This window comes from Leopardus geoffroyi, chromosome C1 (genome assembly GCF_018350155.1).
Source record: "Leopardus geoffroyi isolate Oge1 chromosome C1, O.geoffroyi_Oge1_pat1.0, whole genome shotgun sequence".
Lineage (NCBI taxonomy): Eukaryota > Metazoa > Chordata > Mammalia > Carnivora > Felidae > Leopardus > Leopardus geoffroyi.
The window spans coordinates 202,925,031-202,943,477 of NC_059328.1; the positions used below are offsets into that span (position 1 = coordinate 202,925,031).

The window sequence follows — 18,447 nt, forward strand, 5'->3', positions numbered from 1 at the left end:
TGAACGGGGGAGGGGCAGAGAGAGAGGGAGACACAGAATCAGAAACAGCATCCAGGCTCTGAGCCATCAGCCCAGAGCCCGACATGGGGCTCGAACTCACGGACCGCGAGATCGTGACCTGGCTGAAGTCGGACGCTTAACCGACTGCGCCACCCAGGCGCCCCAAAAGATGGGTTTTTAATCATTTTAGAGATTAAGGCACACGAGAGTAATTTACAAGAGAGGGAAGACTTGATGCAGAAGAGAAGGTATAATTTTAAGACAGAAGGTCAAGAAACAAGTGGATGAAATTCTGAGTATGAACGGAGGGACTGGCCTTAAAGAGCAGGGATATTTCCTCCATAACAAAAGTGAAGGCAGAATGTTCATCTGATTACATCTATTTTCTTTCTTTCTTTTTTTTTTTTTAAAGTTTATTTATTTTTGAGAGCGAGAACAAGCCTGAGCGGGGAGGCGTGGAGAGAAAGAGAGGGAGGGAGAGAATCCCAAGCAGGTCTGCACTGCAGTGCAGAGCCCAAGGCGGGACTTGATCCCATGAACTGTGAAATCATAACCTGAACCGAAATCAAGACACTTAACCAACTGAGCCACCCAGGTGCCCATGACTGGAAACCGTAATGAGATCAAGTCATCACTGACAACAGAACAGGACACTAGGTTAAGCTGGATGGAGAGAAGGTATCTGAAATCAAGATTTCAAAGGTGGCACAGTTACTGATGACAAAGTCAAGGGAAGGGTTTCTCAAACGTTAGCATGCATCAGAATGACTTGGGAGTCAAAACACAGAATGCCAACTCCTACATCCAGAGTTTCTTATTCAGTAAGTCTGGGGTGGGGCCATTAATGGCATTTCCAGCAATTTCCCACGTGATACTGATGATCTGTGAAAATACTCTGAGAACCACTGGTCTAAAACAGGACTACTGTCAGTGATCAAGATGGGGTAGGAAAAAAGATCTTTGGAATTAAGATCAGGAACTGAGAAACCAGGCTTTTGAAAGGATCATTTATGAAAATGCTGAGGGCTCTACGATGTTGATGAGAGAACCTGAAAGGTAAAAGACAGCTATAGGAAGAGATAGGTAGGTGGCAAAGTTTAATGTCTTACACTTCGAGAAGCTGGGATTTTTGTAGAATAAAAAGAGACAGAGGTCTGGTGATGGCAGTGAGTAACAAGAAAAAAACTCATCCCATCTCCAAGGTCTGAAGTTTTATGGTATGCGAAAAAACGACTTATGCTTAAAGAAGAGTAGGGCAATCCACAATGGGAGCCTTTCAAAGAAAAAACTGGCCGTGAATACATACTAAAGACACCTAACAATCAAATGCAGTGGGTAAACTCTGGGTTCTAGGTGGGGAAAAAAAGTATAAAAAATATTTTGGAGAACAACTGGAGAAACGTGTGTGGCCTCTACACTGGAATTATATATGGACACAGAGTTAATATTGCTAAGTGTGATAACTGTTATGTAAAATAATTTCCATATATTTAGGAGACTGAGGCGAAGTGTTTTAGGGTGAAGTATCGTGATACCTGCAATTCCAAACAGTTGCTTTAAAAAGGAAAAGTACACAGGGCATCTGGGTGGCTCAGCTGAACGTCCAGCTCTTGGTTTCGGCTCAGGTCATGATTTCACGGTTGCGGGTTTGAGCCTCACATTAGGCTCTGTGATGACAGTGCAGAGCCTGCTTGGGATTTGCACTCTCTCTCTCAAAAATAAAAAACAAAAAACTTAAAAAAAAAAAAAAAAGAAAGAAAGAAAAGTGCATACATACATGTATGTAGTCTGCAAAGATGGCCTCCAATGAACTACGCAGTACTCTTACTACCAGTATTCTTTACTCTTGTGTAGGCACCCCCACAGTGAACATGGGAGTGCTTTAAGCAACAAAATGTGGTGGAATTGATTCTGTGCTAATTTTAAGCTTAAATAAAGGAGACCTGGTAGCTTCTTCCCCTTCTGTGCTTTTGGGAGCCCTGAACTGTAATGTAAAAAGCTTAGCTATCTTGCTAGAGAGAACACAAGGAGAAGGAGAGGCCCTGAGATTACATGAAGAGATGAAAAGATGAAGGGGGGGGGGAGGGGGGAAAGAATGGAGAGGATATCTAGCCATCCCAGCAGACTCTTCTAACCAACATCACCAAGGTGCCTAGATGAGCCATCTAGGATGTTACAACCTAGTCAAACCCCAGCCAACATCACAGGAAGCAGAGGAGCTACTAGCTAAGACTAGGCAATCCAAGAGTTATGAGAGATAATGTTATTGCTGTTTTAAGATACTAATTTTGGGTAACTGCTGCACAACCATACACACACAGACACACACAATGACACAGTGACACAATGACACACACACACACACACACACACACACACACTGTGAGGGAAGAAAGCAAATGTGACGAAATGTTAAATGATGTATCTATTCAATTTCTCTCTAGATTTGAACATTTTTAAAGTAAAAAACCTATGGAGAATATGATCATAGTTGATACTGCTAATTTTTTAAAGTATGATAATGGGATTGAGGATATGTTTTCTTAAAAAGGAGCTCTTTTAGAGACATTGAAATCTTTACTGATGAAATGATCTAATATCTTGGATTTACTTCTAGGGGTGCCTGGGTGTCTCAGTTGGTTGAGCGTCTGACTCTTGATTTCAGCTGAGATCATGATCTCATGGTTTGTGAAACTGAGCCCATGTCAGGCTCCATGCAAACAGCGCAGAGCCTGCCTGGGATTCTCTATCCCTCTGCTCGTGTTCTCTCTCTCAAAATAAACATTAAGAAAAATAATCTAGGGGATGTGTTAGAGAAGGAAGACAGGGTATAGATGAAACAAGATTGACTTTTTGATAATTACTGTTGATAATGGGTACAAGGGTGAAGATTCATTATACTCATCTCTCTACTTCTGTCCTTGGTCTGTATTTTCCAGAAATTAAAAAAAAAAAAAAAAAAGTTTGCAGAAAAAGCAATGTCTTTGGGTTTCGGTTATAGTAAGAAGGTGAATGGAACCATGACATTAAAGAAACGGGAAACACAACAAAGGCTTGCCTCCAATTGGGGAAGACAGGAGCTAGAGAACAGACAGTTTTACAAAAAGGATATAAAGTACTTACTAACAAGTTTGCTCTCCCCAAAGCTCCTATACAGTTGCAAGCCACCTGTGGTTATTGATTTTGATAACTCAGTGTTCTCCCTCATTGGCACAGATAATAAGGTAGAACTAATTGTATAGAAGAATAACTTCCTTTGTTAATTTTAGGGAGATGTAAGACAGAGCAAAGAAGTGGAAGGAAGAGGTGAATGCAGGAATTACTGGTGAAAGGCAAAAGCACTGATATTAACCAATAATATGTAAGGGTGGTGACTATGAGTTTAAGAAAAGAAAGGGATTTCCTAAGGGCACTTGCATCAAGAAAGGGAAAAAAAGGGAACACTCAGATCCAAAAACATCAGCTTTTTGTTTCCATTTAAACTGAGAATATACTAATTCTTATTTTCACTTGCACATAAACTCAGTTGATAAGACTTAACCCCAAAGAACACAGAAAATAATTATGATATACTACTGTTCTCTTCATCTCCAAAATTTCAGGCTTGATGTACTGAAACACATCAGCTACACAGATATAGATAATGTGGATATCAGGAGAAAAATATTAGATTGTTACAGGAAGAGACAGTAAAAGTTTTACACCTAAAACTGTTAAAATACCCACAGTACAAGGCAAGGAGGCTCAGCTCTGTTGTTATCATTGACAGATTTGAGAAATAACAAAATAGAAATAATTAGTACAAAGTAATTTTCTATCCATATAGCCCTTTACAATATATGTATATTTGATCTAACATTCTAATCACAACTTTCCAAAGCATGCCTGGTGTATCCCCATACAGTGATCAGAAAGCTGACTGTCAAAGTGGTTAAATCTCCTATTTAGAAATTCATAGCTAGTCAGTGGTACAGCCAAGATTGGAGGCTCAGGGGTGCCTGGGTGGCTCAGTGGGTTAAGCATCTGACTCAGGTCACGATCTCAAGGTCATGAGTTTGAGCCTGCTTGGGATTCTCTCCCCACCGCCCCCCCCCCACCCCGCCCCGGCCTTCTGCTGCTCATATGTGCTCTCCTTCAAAATAAATAAGCTTAAAAAAAAAAAAAAAAGATTAGAGGCTCAAAACTTGACCTTAGTTCAGTGGTGTTTCTATCATTATAAAGGGATGAACCCAAAGAATGGAGAACTCAATTTATACACTAAAACTCAGTACAAATTCAAATACAGAAAAATGAGGAAAGAATTATACAAATTTCTGAGAGAGCAGTGGTGAGGAAAAAAGTGGCCAAAAAATGACACATTTACTTATGTGCACAAAGGAATCCTAACTTTTCTTTTGATGTACACTTAAAGGGATAAGGCATACTTTACCAGCAGCCTCTGGATACTACTCAAAATATTTACTCCTCATTTTTTAAACTGCTTAGGGGGTGGGGGCGGGAAGCATGAAAATATTATTAGCCTTGTTACACAGATTCATTTCACCTCCCATTATTGAGAAGCTGCTTGTCCCGATAAGGCTACAGAACACCGCTGTGCCTTAACAGATGATTCTTTTCATTAAACCTACCAGGCTCTGCAAGTGTTTTGGGCTTCTCCGTTTCCACAGGGTCTTGATTTTCAGGCATTTCTTGAATATCATCTTCTGCAAATCCAGTATCTGGGCTGCTGGTTGGTTTATCATCATCTTCATGACTCAGGGATGGTGAAGCTTCTCTCTTACTTATCTCTAAAACGGCTGCTAGAAGCTCTTCTTCACTCATCCCATCAAATCCAGAGTTTTCCAATTCAGACTTATCAGGCTCTATTCTGCATGATTTGGAATCCTGAAGAAGAAAGTTACTTTTAGAGGAAACCAGAATGCCTATGAATATAGCAGTCTTAGAGTTTAAAGTGAGAAGTTTATTTCTAAAAAGTTTCCTTTCTTTGAAGTTTTAGGTTATTTAACAATCAATAACCAATATATAAACTCACTGGTAAGCCTAATTTTCTTTTGAATAAATACACGGGGACACAGGTTTATTTTATTAAGTATGCTCTTTGTAGAAATTTAGAAAATACCTAAAAATAATAAAACAAATTCACTCAAAATCCATCACTCAGGGATAATTCCTACAGGTATCTTTGGTGTATTTTCTTTCAGTTACACGTGTACTACATTAGAAATGTTTTCACTACACCTCATATTTACTTTTATTTTATTATAATTAAAAACTTTTTTTCACGTTTGAGAGAGAGTATAAGCGTGTGCACATGCACAAGTAGGGGAGGGGCAGAGAGAGAGAGGGAGAGAAAGAAACCCAAGCAGGCTCCACGCTGTCAGAGCAGAGCCCAAGGTGGGGTTCGATCCCATGAATCATGAGATCATGATGTGAGCAAAAATCAAAGACTTTCATTTCTCATTCTGACTTTCATTTCTCATTCAGGGTGAGCAACCACAAACTATCTTTAGCTTTGAAATTAGATGGGAAACAAGTCAATAAAAAATAACTATTAAATTAAGTGTTACCTAACCAAAAGGGAGATTTAAAATCAAACAGTCACACGAGATGATGCAAACTCCTAGAGAAGCTTGTATCTTCAAGGTATTAACTCTTATTATGTGTCAAGATTGAAAATGATGAAGTTACACCTTCTCACATCCATTATTTAAACCTTTAAATTAAAAAAAAAATTTTTTTTAATGTTTATTTTTGAGACAGAGGGAGACAGAGTGTGAGTGGGGAGGGGCAGAGAGAAAGAGGGAGACACAGAATCTGAAGCAGACTCCAAGCTCTGAGCTGTCAGCACAGAGCACAATGTGGGGCTCGAATTCACGAACTGTGAGATCACGATCTGAGCCGAAGTCGGATGCCTAACCGACTGAGCCACCCAGGCACCTCAATTATTTAAACCTTTAGATGACCTGGTTGGCCTGTTGATGTAAAACGTTTACTAGAGTCTCCCATATATTAAAAATTAGTATTAAAAAAAATGAGTAATTATTTCGGGACCAATATGTGAAAGTAGCTCTGAACCTGTAACAACTTTCATTTCTTAAGTCTCAATCCTGGAAACAGCTTAAGTGTCCATCAATAGATAAGTAAAAATGTGGCATATACAATGGAATACTATTCCACCACAAACAAGAAATGAAATCTTGCCATTTGCAACAACATGGACAGATCTTGAAGTTATTACACTAAATGAAATAAGTCAAAAAAAGACAAGTACCATATGATCTCACTTACACGTGGAATCTGAAAAACACAAAAAACTTCCCACCAAGCTCATAGATGTAGAAACAGACTAGTGGTTGCTAGGGACCAGAGGTAGTGTGTGCGAGCGTGAGTGTGTGTGTGTGTGTGCATGCACGCGCAGGTGCTGGTGTGAAGTGGGTAAAGCAGGCCAAAAGGTACAAACGTCCAGTTATAAAATAAATAAGTCATGAGTATGCAATGTACAGAATTAGGCTATTGTTAATAATCTGTTGTGGGGCACCTGAGTGGCTCAGTCAGTTGAGCATCTGACTTCAACTCTGGTCATGATTTCACAGTTCGGGAGTTTGAGCTCTGTGTTGGGCTCTGTACTGACAGCCCAGAGCCTGGAGCCTGCTTTCAGAGTCTGTGTCTTCACTAGTCTCTGCCCCTTGCGTACTCACACTCTGTCTCTTTCTCTCTCTCTCTGTCTCAAAAACAGATAAACATTAAAAAATATATATATTATATGCATATTTGAAAGCTGCATAAGAAAACAGATCTTAGAAGTCCTCGTAAGAAAAAAAATTGGGGGGAGGTAACTGTGTATGGTAACAGATGTTAACTAGACTTACTGTGGTGATATTATTGCAATACATACATATATTGAATCATTATGCTGTATGCTTGAAACAAGTATGTCAATTATACTTCAATTAAAAAAAAAATCCCAGGGGCATCTGGATGGCTCAGTCGGTTAAGTGTCTGACTTCAGCTCAGGTCATGATCTCACAGTTTGTGAGTTTGAGTGTCGTGTCAGGCTCAGTGCTGTCAGCTCAGAGCCTGGAGCCTCCTTCGGATTCTGTGTCTTCCTCTCTGTCTGCCCCTCCCCTGCGTGCTCTCTCTCTCTCTCAATAAATAAATAAATAAACATTAAAAAAAAAAAAAAAGAATAACTTAAATCCCAATCCATTTTTAAACAGACTGGTTTTATGGTTATAGAAAGTACACTCTTTAAAACTAGTGTTTCAACAGATCCATTAAGTTTATGATCTACCCTGTATATTTATTATGTTTGCTGATGCTGGTTATAAAGGCATGTGTTTGGACAGTAAGAGCTATACAAATATTTGCCAAGTGTTTTGATGAGAAATTACTTACTTTTTCTAAGTCTTCCTGCTGTTGTTCACAGCCTGACACTTCACAAAGTCTCTGGCTAAGGGCCACAGAGCGTTTTAGCTCATCCTCACTGTCGGAATCAAGGCATAAAGCCAAGGAACTCTTGGATTTGAAGGTGAAATTCCTGTAATTTAAGAAAATAAAAACCTATATGAGTCTGATAAATAAACACTTGTCCTTGTTATTTCCTTGATGCATATAATACCAAAATAAAACAAAAAACTTTTCCATTATGGAAAATGATTTACAGAGAAAAAAGGATACAGAAGAGATATATTTAAGCATTACCTTTGCCCCACTCCAAAACAGCCATGCTTTGAAAATTAGACAATTCTTATGCTATTATATATATCATCCGTAAACCAATCACTTTGTGCCTTTTTTCTTTTAATGATCAACCCCAAAGTAGTTTTTGTTTTTATAAAGCAAGTACTCTACTGAATGCATGCAGACATGGCAATGAATAAATGTTTTTGACAACTTTGTGCATGAGGACTAATTTTTTATCTTTTTAATTATGATCCATGTATTCTAAAATTAACAGTAACATTCCACTTATCCAATTATATGTAAGTCAGACTTCCGGCAACCTCTAGTTTCCAGAACGCAGGGATTCAAAACTAAGAAAAAAGGCTTCTCAGGAAAGCAGTAGTTTCAAAGCCCATGCACTTTACTCTTTAGACAGGGACCCTTTCTTTCCCAGGAAATGGTGCATAAAATAAGGTAGCAAGTTCATCAAGAAATGAGAGCTAGGAAATGAGAGAGAATAACCACAAAAAGGGCAATAAAGAACTATAAAGTCATTTAATATAAACTGTTTTGTAAGAATTAAAAGCCTCTGAGGGCATGATCATATTAAAACACAGTGTAATAGGTGATACTCATAATGCTGATTCTAAGTCATTAAAATATATTTAAATTACCTTCAGTTTATTTTATTTAAGAATATAAAGAATTCTGTAAGGTTACAGAGTACAGAACCATCTAAAACGGCTAAGCATTTTAAAGATGGATGCTTAAAAAGGCAAGCTTTGGCTACGTAAAATATCATTCTTCAATGATACCAGATAAGTAAGGTGTTACTGCATTTTCTTCTAAGTGAGCTGAAAATAAACTAAAAGAAAAAGTGGAAAAGGTCAAAGAGCACGAATTTTCTTTGATGAAGGTTAACGTAAATTTGTATACTATACTAAAAAAAAAAAAAAAAGTAAAATGGAAATTGGAAAAATGCAATTCATCTAAATGTAAAAATTGTAAATAAACATATAGAATGATGGCACCAAGAAATAAGAGGCCACAATGGAAACCAGGACGATCGCATAGCAATGTAGATCAAAGAAAAGAGGCAACTGGTCAGTGATAAACCCAAACATAGTCTGTGGCTGAGAGCACCCAGGATATCACTGCACTCCAGCCTACACACTTGAATAGCCTCCCATTAGGTGTTCAAAAGGGTTTTTAGCATAACTTAGAAATAGCCAATCAGCCGTCTTAATTCCTCATTTCTGATTTCATGCTCACCAAGCAAAACTGAATGTATTAATTTGTTTATGCATGTAAATACTTTGCTGAAGGAGGGTGACACCTGGCCACTAAAATACCAGGGTCAAATGTGACAAAGGACATTGTAGAGGAACCAATGGTATTCTTATTCATAACTCAGCCTCTTTTAAGTTTGATCGGCATGACAGGTCTTCTAGGGCCTAATTAATTATCCTTTATTGATCAGCTCTCAAATTCTCATACCAGTAGACCCTGGAGAACAGATGACCATGCCAAATATAATGATGCCCAATGAAACCATCTCTTTCTTGAAACTATAGTGATTTGGTACATAAAGAGTGCATTCCATTAATAATTACTATATTCACAGAAGGCAGCTTGCCTGTAGTAAGGAAAAATATTCATCCTGTAAATGCATCACTTGCTCACTTTCTAAGCAGCCAAGTGGTATTGCTCATTTGTATCTTGAGAACGGGCAAGAGTATTCATATCGGTACCATTTCAGATTTCTAGTCATGTTAGTCATCTGGTTTTAATTGCACTGAAAAATAATTAACAGGAGGAAAAGAAAATAGCAGTTCCCAAATGTCATTTTATGGTTATATTAGCCCCCCAAAGCCCTTAAACAACAAAGTGTTTAATTTTAAAGATAAATGACAACCAAGTCATTTAGAATTGTCTAATCAGGAACTGTGGTTCTAGTTAAATCACAGAGGAGATATATTTAAAAAAAGTATTTTCTTCTCTTCTTGGACAAACTTTTCCATTTTAAGTAAAAAATATAAAACATTTGTAGAATAGCTACATTTCACTGTGTGTTTGTTTTCTTGCTCCCTATCAGAACTGCGCCAGTTAAGTGTCTAAAACAAGGAAGTCCCAGACTGGCTAGCAACAGGCGAAAAGATAATTTGGGATTTCCAGGTGTATTTTTGAGGAATAGTGCTTTACACCAACAGGGGTTATTTTATCTCTTCAATCCTTAAAATTCCTTGTCATCAGTTAATTTCTACAGTTGTGGGATGAAAATATTACATATTAACAGATGACTTAAGTTTAAAAACAAAATTTTGAGAGGATCATCTGAATGTGCTTCACTATTAAAGACTTTGTTATACCCTACATTACAGTTTAAGGCAGATTCAGGAAAATTACAAAGTATAGTAATACAGAGCAGTTATCATGCAAAGAGAAACAAAGAAAAGGGGAAGGGATAATCTCAGAAATTAGGGCAAGCCAAATCCTTAAAAATACAAATTTTGGGTACACAAGAAATATAACTCACTTTGAAGGTGTAGAAGGGCTGGTGATGCAGGAATTCACCATTTGAGAGGCTTTCAATGGTCTAGAACTATCAGAAAATTAGAAAATATATAATGTATATAATTACATTACTAAAATATATATTTAACTTATAAAACGAATTATTCTATACTATAGTCCCTTATGTATCCTTTTGAAAAGCAAAAAATTATAATACTTCTACTAGCAATAGAAGCCAAAAGAGAAAACAAGATACCATCTCTAGGCTCTTCCTGATCCAATGATCTAAATAAACAGCATTGGAAATGAAGTCAAAGGGAATGCATATGAAGAGGACAACTTTGGAAAAATTATCTTGTCTCAGTTCTTTACTTTTAAGCAATAAAATAATAATAGCTCTCATTTATTGAGGACTTACTGGCTATCAGACACTGTAGTAAGAGCTCACGTGTATTACCTCATTTAATGTTCACAACCATCCTGTTATATTCCCTACAGACAGGTCAAAGAATGTATCCAGTCTTAAAGCTATTCAATTGTGGAGTCAGTCATACAGCCTGGTTTCAGCCTGTGAAATAAACCGCCTATACTAATGGCCAGAAAGAGTAACAGTTCTACCAGCAGTGGGCACTTTGCATGAAGCAGAAACAAATTCTGAAGAAAGGCCGTAAGAGAAAATCCAGAAACACTAAGACTCTGGGAAAATGTCTTTATTAGTAAGTAGACCCATTGAGGCCTTTAGGATAAACTTATATGATGTGGTATATATGTCCATTTCTAATCCAAGGGAAATACATTTTATAAAAAGGCATCAATTCATGTTAGCAAACGTTCATTCACTTTCTGAAAGGTCTATTCCACTTTAGCCAAGAGACCTGGTTCTCCCAGTTGCTAACTGCATAACCTTAAGAAAATCACTTAATCTTCTTGGATCTTCTCTGTAAAATTAAAAATTTAGACAAAATCTCTACGATCCTTTTTCACCTCTAAAGTTTGAGAACTTTATGATTCTACCAAATTAGAGTTCAAGTATAAAAAAGAACTACAGTACATGGCTCCAAAGTAATCCAAGTATGCAGAAGGAAGAGCTACATTCAGAGAAGTCCTATGGTTTCCCCAGCATATGTGATGAAGCAAGATCAAAAGTAAAGGTTACTACTTTTCTCATGGAAAAACTTCTAGGAGCCACAAAAGTTCTTCACTCACACTGGTGGTGATACATTTATGAAGACCCAATCAATCTGGGGGGCCCTGGCATAACATTTAGTATACTGTTTCTCAAACTTGCATATTCCAGACAGTCAGCAAAGGCATTGTTAAAAATACTGATTTTCTCAGATCTACTGAAACAGAATTTCTAGGGAAAGAACACAGGAATTGGTTACTTTTTATTTATTTGTTTTTTAGTGTTCAGGTGACTTTTATGAACATGCAAATTCCAATTTATATTCCTAAAATGTATCAAGCTTATCTTCTAGTAATCTAAGAGAGTAAGTGTACTCTCTAAAAAGGTAACTTTTTATGAAAGGCAATTAACCGACTTGGAAAAATTTTGTTTAAGCATTTTATTACTTCCATAAGGAAGTAACTTAACACAAAATCGTAAAATAAAGCAAAATTAAAATCTCCTTCTTGGTCTGATTTTACCGGGGAGTCATGTTATCTAGTTCAGTCATTGTTTTGATCAGATATTAAAGCCCTTTAACTTCAAAAGGGAAGATAAAGAAATTCTCTCTCAAGGACTTACATTGCCGTATGTGCACTCCAACCAAGGGTGAAAGGTGGTTTTGTACTTTCAGTGCAATGAGAGGACAGGGTCAGGTATCTTGGAATGAAGACTTGCTGCCCAATCTTGTTGTTAAGTGAGAGAGTGACGTTGAAGCTGTATCGTTTCAAATGAAGAATGAGAATCCTGAAAAACAGGACATGATGACATTACTAGCTGACACCTAACAGATACTAGCTAGCTCTCTTACAGGTGAAAAGAGATCACTGTAACTAATCATGTTACATAGCTTTTGACTTAAAGAATACATTTGGCTAAACTAAAGATCCTTCAAAAAACATTTACTGAATATCTGCCATGTGCCAGGCACCACTATATAAGTAAAAATAAAACATGGGCATAGGGTGGATAAGTGAGGTTTGGGTAAAATATTTATAATGTTCCCAGAAAAAAAGAAAACAAAAACACCAAATAAAACGCATTTTATTTTAAAATGTGGTACTGGGTTAAATCCTTATTTACTTCAATGTGATGTAGTTTACAAAAAAAAAATAGGTGTTATATAACCATTACTGGTATTTTAATTAAAGTGTTAAACAGCCCTTATGTTTGAGGGTGAACATTAAGTTTTTCAAAATGATTTTTGACAAGAACTACTCTTACTTCGGTGTAGCACCTTCTCTGGAGAGAGCTAAGAGAGAAAAGGTTTTCTCCACTTTTTTCTCTAAAAAAGTTCTACAAAATGTACATGCCAAATCTGGCTTGTGGGTCTGAAAAGGCTTTTTAGCTCTGTAGAAGCACTTCTTTTTAGTTACTATTGTGCCAACCTTTTCACCTGTGATACAGACCATAATCTCTGCTAGATGGACTAAATATATCTCACAGCCCACAAGAACACTTTAAAATTTGAATTTCAGAACTCTTATGGGAATAAACCTCAATTTTAGGCAAAATGTCTGATTTATGGAAATCTGTTTTCTTTCTTACCATACGTAGCTTTTCACAGAAGCCACAAACTAAAAAAAATTATAAACTGAAGTTACTGACTGCATTCCTCTTTAAAAAGTATGCTAGAACTCATAATCTTCAAATTTATAACCTAAGAGAACATAAGGATCCAAATGATACGAAGAAATCAAAACTCATGTCAAATGTCAAATATTTTGACTAAAGTTTCATATAATCCTACCAAAAAAAGGTACTATGAAACAGATAGATAGATGATAGTCAAAATCACTGATCTATAAAGATAAAGTAGACTAAAATTGAACATATTTGATAAAGACACCAGGCACATCAAGAATAAAAGTAGACTGGATTTAATACTGAAATGAACAAAAACAGAGCAAGTCCAATAATCTGGATTTATGATACAAAGGCTTCTAAAGTTCAGAATAAATTATCCTGTAACATAAGTGACCTATCAGAAAAAATAGAAAACCAAGGAAAATAATTCCCGTAAGTATTTTTTTTCCCCTTAAAAGACCAAACAGCTAGCCACTGGAAAAGGGAACAGACATTCAGCTTGCCAGGTCAAATGAGTATTTAAAACTGTACACTGCTTTCCTTAGTTAATGATAACTGATAACAATCAATCCCTTGCCTTAAGGTTTGCTCCCTCCCACCTCCTGCCTCAAAACACTCACAAATAGGAAAAGACTAAATCTCTTGAGTAAAAAATGGTCAACATAACAATACTGCTGATTTAGAAAGTCATTCCTTTAAAAGAAATTCATTTTCTAGCAAGAAGATTATGGAATGTAAAAGAACTAATCTCTAGTCTCTAGGGGCTAGGTTCCAGAAATCCTATGCTTACAGAAAAGAGAAGCTAATAAAAGAAAGTAATGCACTCTGCAGGCAAAGTGCCACATAAATACTTAATAATAACCTTGTTTGTGGTTGAGATCTATTCTTGGAAAGAACTAAAAGCTGCACTATCATCACATCACATTGTGTCTAACTAGTTTGGTTTTATGTATGTTTACACAGAGCTAATACAAGTTAATTTCGTTCCTAATTCAGAACTGTTTAGATTATAGGAAACTTACTAACTTACAAGATCCTTTGTAGAAAATTACTCTTCTTGTTTTATGTTCATGCACACCCTATCATGTGTTTGTGGCAGATTTTCACTGAAGGCTCAGGATAAGAGAGGGAGACTAGCACATAACCAAACAACAAATTACAACTGAATGTTATACATTACCAAATTAAAAATGTACTAGCTGATCCCTACCACTGGTCCAAAGTCTCACCAGCCACATCCTCTTCCTGGCATCTTCTGGGGACTCTCAAGTGACTTCCCTTCTTCAGCATTCCAAATATTCTTCCTTTATAATGGAAGAGCATTCTGACTTCCCTCCCCCTACCCTCTCACATCTCCGCTTTGCTTTACCAATCCATTCTGGTGAGCCTCGCTTATTCAGTAATATCTGTAAATACTTCAAAGAAGAAAAACTGAAGAGCAATCAATTTTACCTGGGTAGCCTGTTAAATTTGTGCCTGACAAGAGCACACTTCCCACCACACTTCTCACAGGAATACTCAAGTTCTTCTGCCTGTAAAAAGACGAGAGGGAAAAATAAAGAAGCATGAAGTTGAATCAGCATTACCCCATTCAATGCTAATACTCTTCTCTAGTCATACTACTAGTTCAGTGCAATGACAACTCCGACCAGTTTAAATTTTGTGTCTAGAGCCACAAGCCTTACTAAATTAAGACCTAATCCTCAAAACAGTCATCTTATAATATCATGCCCTATTTCAGAATTCCTAATTTCCTTTTTTACCATGGAAACATCTCAATTTATGATAGCAACTAGACTCTACAGTAGCAGATTCTCAACCTTTTCCCCATGGATGCACAAGAACCACTGCCAAGAGTATATCCAGATTTTAACATTTGGCCATAGCAGAGATAAGATCACCTTCAGGTTAGGCGGAGTTCCTGGTCTGTTAGGTGTAACTCTACCCCTTTCTTATAATGGAACTCAATCTTCTGGTGACAGCCCACTAAGAACAACTGCTCTAAAAGGACCAAAGTTTGGGGTGGATATCATTACCTAGAGAAAACTGAAACAAGAAATCCTTAAAAAACGGGGGTAAAAGATACACAGGAAAAGCTTCAAATTCTATGATAATAACAGGAATAGTAAGGAATGATAAAACAAAAAGAAAAGCAGAGTATTTATCTTTGGGTGGAGCTGAATGTTCAACATTTAAAGAACAGAATTTTTTTTTTTTAACCTTAGGAAGACAACGCTGTCCATTCGGTATAACAAAACAAGAACCACTATTAAATAGACAAAGGGTGATCCTGGCAAATTTCCATCAGTTATAAGGACAGCTACACAATAGGTCCAATTATGCCCCCAAAACTTGTTGAATATCTCTAAGAGTAAATCACAGAAACATATTTATCTATAGCCTTGGATATACATGACTTTTCCCTTTTGTTTCTAATAGGGTACATACCACCTAAGGAAAAGCAAAGAGTATTTTTTTATTCCTCAGATCTTAGATACAAACTTACATCGTGTCTCCAATTTTTACCACTACTACCAAATTTTAGCATATGCTTCGTTAGTACTTGTTTACAAGTAACTGCTTGTAAGGTGGTCTAAAACACCTGCTATTGAGTTAAATGTATAATCTACTTAAGCAATCAACAGTCTTCTTCAACAAATTAACAACTAGGTTTATCAAGCTTTTAAAAATACTTTTTATAAATATTTATTTGTTTTCCCTTCATATCTATTTGCTGAAACTCTGCCTTAAAGAAACCAATTTCAAATACTATTATCTATGATATATAAAATTTAGTTATGTGAAAATACCAAAAGATATTACTTACCCTAAAGAAAAGATCAAGAGAATCTTGAATTGAACGAGGAGGGAGTGGCTTTTTCCTTCGAGGAAGGTCAATGGAGAGGTCATTAAACTGTTCTCTTTTGGGAATAATCTCTCCACATCTGTATGAATAAAAGACAAATGGGAGCATTTAGAAGTCTAACTATGCAATACAAAATAAATACAACTAGACTTCAGAAACACTGTTTCCCTCATCAGGTACCAACAGACTAGGACTAGGCATAAGCAATGTACAACACAGTGGACTTCACCTTTATGAAATCAACACAGGAAGAACCTCAACTGCAAGTGTTTAAATACTTCATTAGAACGCTAAGTTTTTACATTTTATTTTTTTTAAAAAGCCCCAAAAGTTAAAAAAAAAAAAAAAAAAAAAACTGAAGCATAACATACAGAAAAGTGAGCCAAAGGTGTACAGTTTCATGAATGATCAGTTAACACCACTCAAATCAAGAAATAAAATATTATAAGGTCTCTAGAAGCCCCCTCACATGCTCCTTCCCAATCACTATCCCTTTCTCCCAAAAGGTAACTATTATCCTAACTTCCAACACAACAGATGAGTTTTGCCTGTTTTTGAACCTTATCTAAATGGAACCATACAGTACGTTTTCTGTAGTCTCTCTTGTTCAACATGATTGTAAGTTCAACCATGCTTGCTGCATGTGGTTATAACCCATCTTTATTGCTGGCTCACATGAACCTGTTTTGAGCATGCCACTATTTATCCACAATACTACTGATGGACATTTGGATTGTTTCCAGCTTTTGACTACACAAGCAGTGATGCTTCAAAAATTCTATGTGTTTGGATACTCTTTCTGCCCACAGGTCCTGTCCCTGTGCTTTAACAAAAATACCTTTTTGCACTGAAAAAAATAAATACAATAAATAAAAATTCTATGTGTTTTTGGTAAACTTCTGTCAGCAGACCTGTTTGATTATTGGAGATATATATACATATATATATGTGTATGTATGTATGTGTATATATATATATATATATATATATACACATACATACACATATATATATGTGTATATATATATATAATATTTTTTTTAATGTTTTTATTTTATTTGCGGGGGGAGCAGAGAGAAAGGGGAGGGACAGAGGATCCCAAGTGGGCTCTGCACAGACAGCAGAGAGCCTGATGTGGGGCCCGAATTTGTGAACTGCGAGATTATGACCTGAGCCAAAGCTGGATGCTCAACCGACTGAGCTACCTAGGTGCTGCTATTATTGGATGTATTTCTACAGAATTTTAAAAAATGGGCTCAGAGATCAAAACTCTGTATTTAATTTATCTGGAAGTAAATTCACTTCCTTTAAATAGTTTTAGTTGATGTTTTTCCTTCTATCTGCATATCAGCATTTTTAGTTCTCTACTGCCATAGTTGAAGACTGGAGATCATCAGAATATATTTGTTCATTCAACAAATATTTGAGTCCCTCTCTAATAGGGAGAACTCTAAGACGACCCTTGCCTTTGTATAACTCCATCCCCTTTAAGAGAATGTGTGACTGTGATGAGCTATCACTCCCAAGATGATGCTACTTTACATGACAAAGGGATTTTACAAATATGATTAATGTTACTAATCCTAATGTTGAGTTGATAAAAAAGGAAATTATCTGAGTAGCTCAGATCTAATCACATGAGCTCTTTAAATCTGGATCTAGAGATATGAAATAGAGGAAGTCAGGGATTCAAAGTCAGAGACACTACTGCTGACCCGAAAGAAAGCAACTGCTATGAATTGCCTACGAAAGCCACAGAGCATGAAACTACAGGCAGCCTTTAGGAAATTGGTAGTTCCAGCCAAAAGCCAGCAAGAAAATGGGGACTTCACTGCTACAGTCATAAAGAACTAAATTCTGCCCACAACCTTAAAGAGCTTAGACGGGGATCCAGATAAGAACATGGAACACCTTGATTTCAGCCTCTGATACCATGGGCAGAGAACGTGGCCACACCTTGCCTAGACTTCTGGCCTATGGAGCTGTGAATTAATTAGCAGATATTGTTTAAAAGCTGATAAATTTGGGCAATTTCTTATGCATCACTAAATATGCCTCCTATCTGCCAGAAACTGGTCTAGTAGCACTGAAGTTGCAGCAATGAACAAACCCAAGACAGAATACCTCCCTGCACAAAGCTATAATGGAGGAAAAAGGCAATAAAAAATATGTAAGTAATATGTATAGTATGTTAGTGATAAATGCTAAGGGAAAAAAAAAGTAGAGATCAGAGTAGATGGTTAGAATTTAAATAGGGTAAATTCCTAGAAAATGCCTTACTGAGCAAGTGGCCTTTACATAAAGATATAGAGGAAAATGTGGGGAAAGAGAATTTGAGATAAAGGTAAGTGAAAAAGGCCCTTAGGTCCCAGGATCCTGGTTTTGGGGAAAACAAACAAACAAACAAACAAGGAAGCTAGTTTGGTTGGAACAGAATAAGCAAGGGGAAAGACTGGTAGGAGACAAAGCCACAGTTAACTGGGGGAAAGGGGGCTGCTGACAGATTATATGGGATTCTGCAGATCACAGTGAGAATTTCAGCTTTTATTTTATAGGTTATGAGGAAAAGCTTAACATGAACTAATTTACTTCTACTTCATATGGATCACTTTGGCTAATGTGTTTAACCTAGACTACAGAGAGACAGGACAGA

General features: G+C 36.7%; 1 protein-coding gene across 5 annotated transcripts in view; it reads right to left on the reverse strand.

Annotated features, from left to right (window-relative positions):
* USP37 (ubiquitin specific peptidase 37) overlaps nt 1-18,447 on the reverse strand; it is a 100,025-nt gene that overhangs the window by 23,013 nt on the left and 58,565 nt on the right. For 4 of the 5 annotated variants that reach the window (XM_045481240.1, XM_045481238.1, XM_045481237.1 and 1 more), the window contains 6 exons: nt 15,756-15,873; nt 14,381-14,460; nt 11,924-12,088; nt 10,199-10,264; nt 7,396-7,537; nt 4,629-4,884 (listed from right to left, as the gene is read on the reverse strand). In XM_045481240.1, the coding sequence (XP_045337196.1) occupies nt 4,629-4,884; nt 7,396-7,537; nt 10,199-10,264; nt 11,924-12,088; nt 14,381-14,460; nt 15,756-15,873 (827 nt within the window). The remainder of the gene's footprint in view (nt 1-4,628; nt 4,885-7,395; nt 7,538-10,198; nt 10,265-11,923; nt 12,089-14,380; nt 14,461-15,755; nt 15,874-18,447) is intronic. The other variant, XM_045481241.1, reaches the window with a different exon arrangement.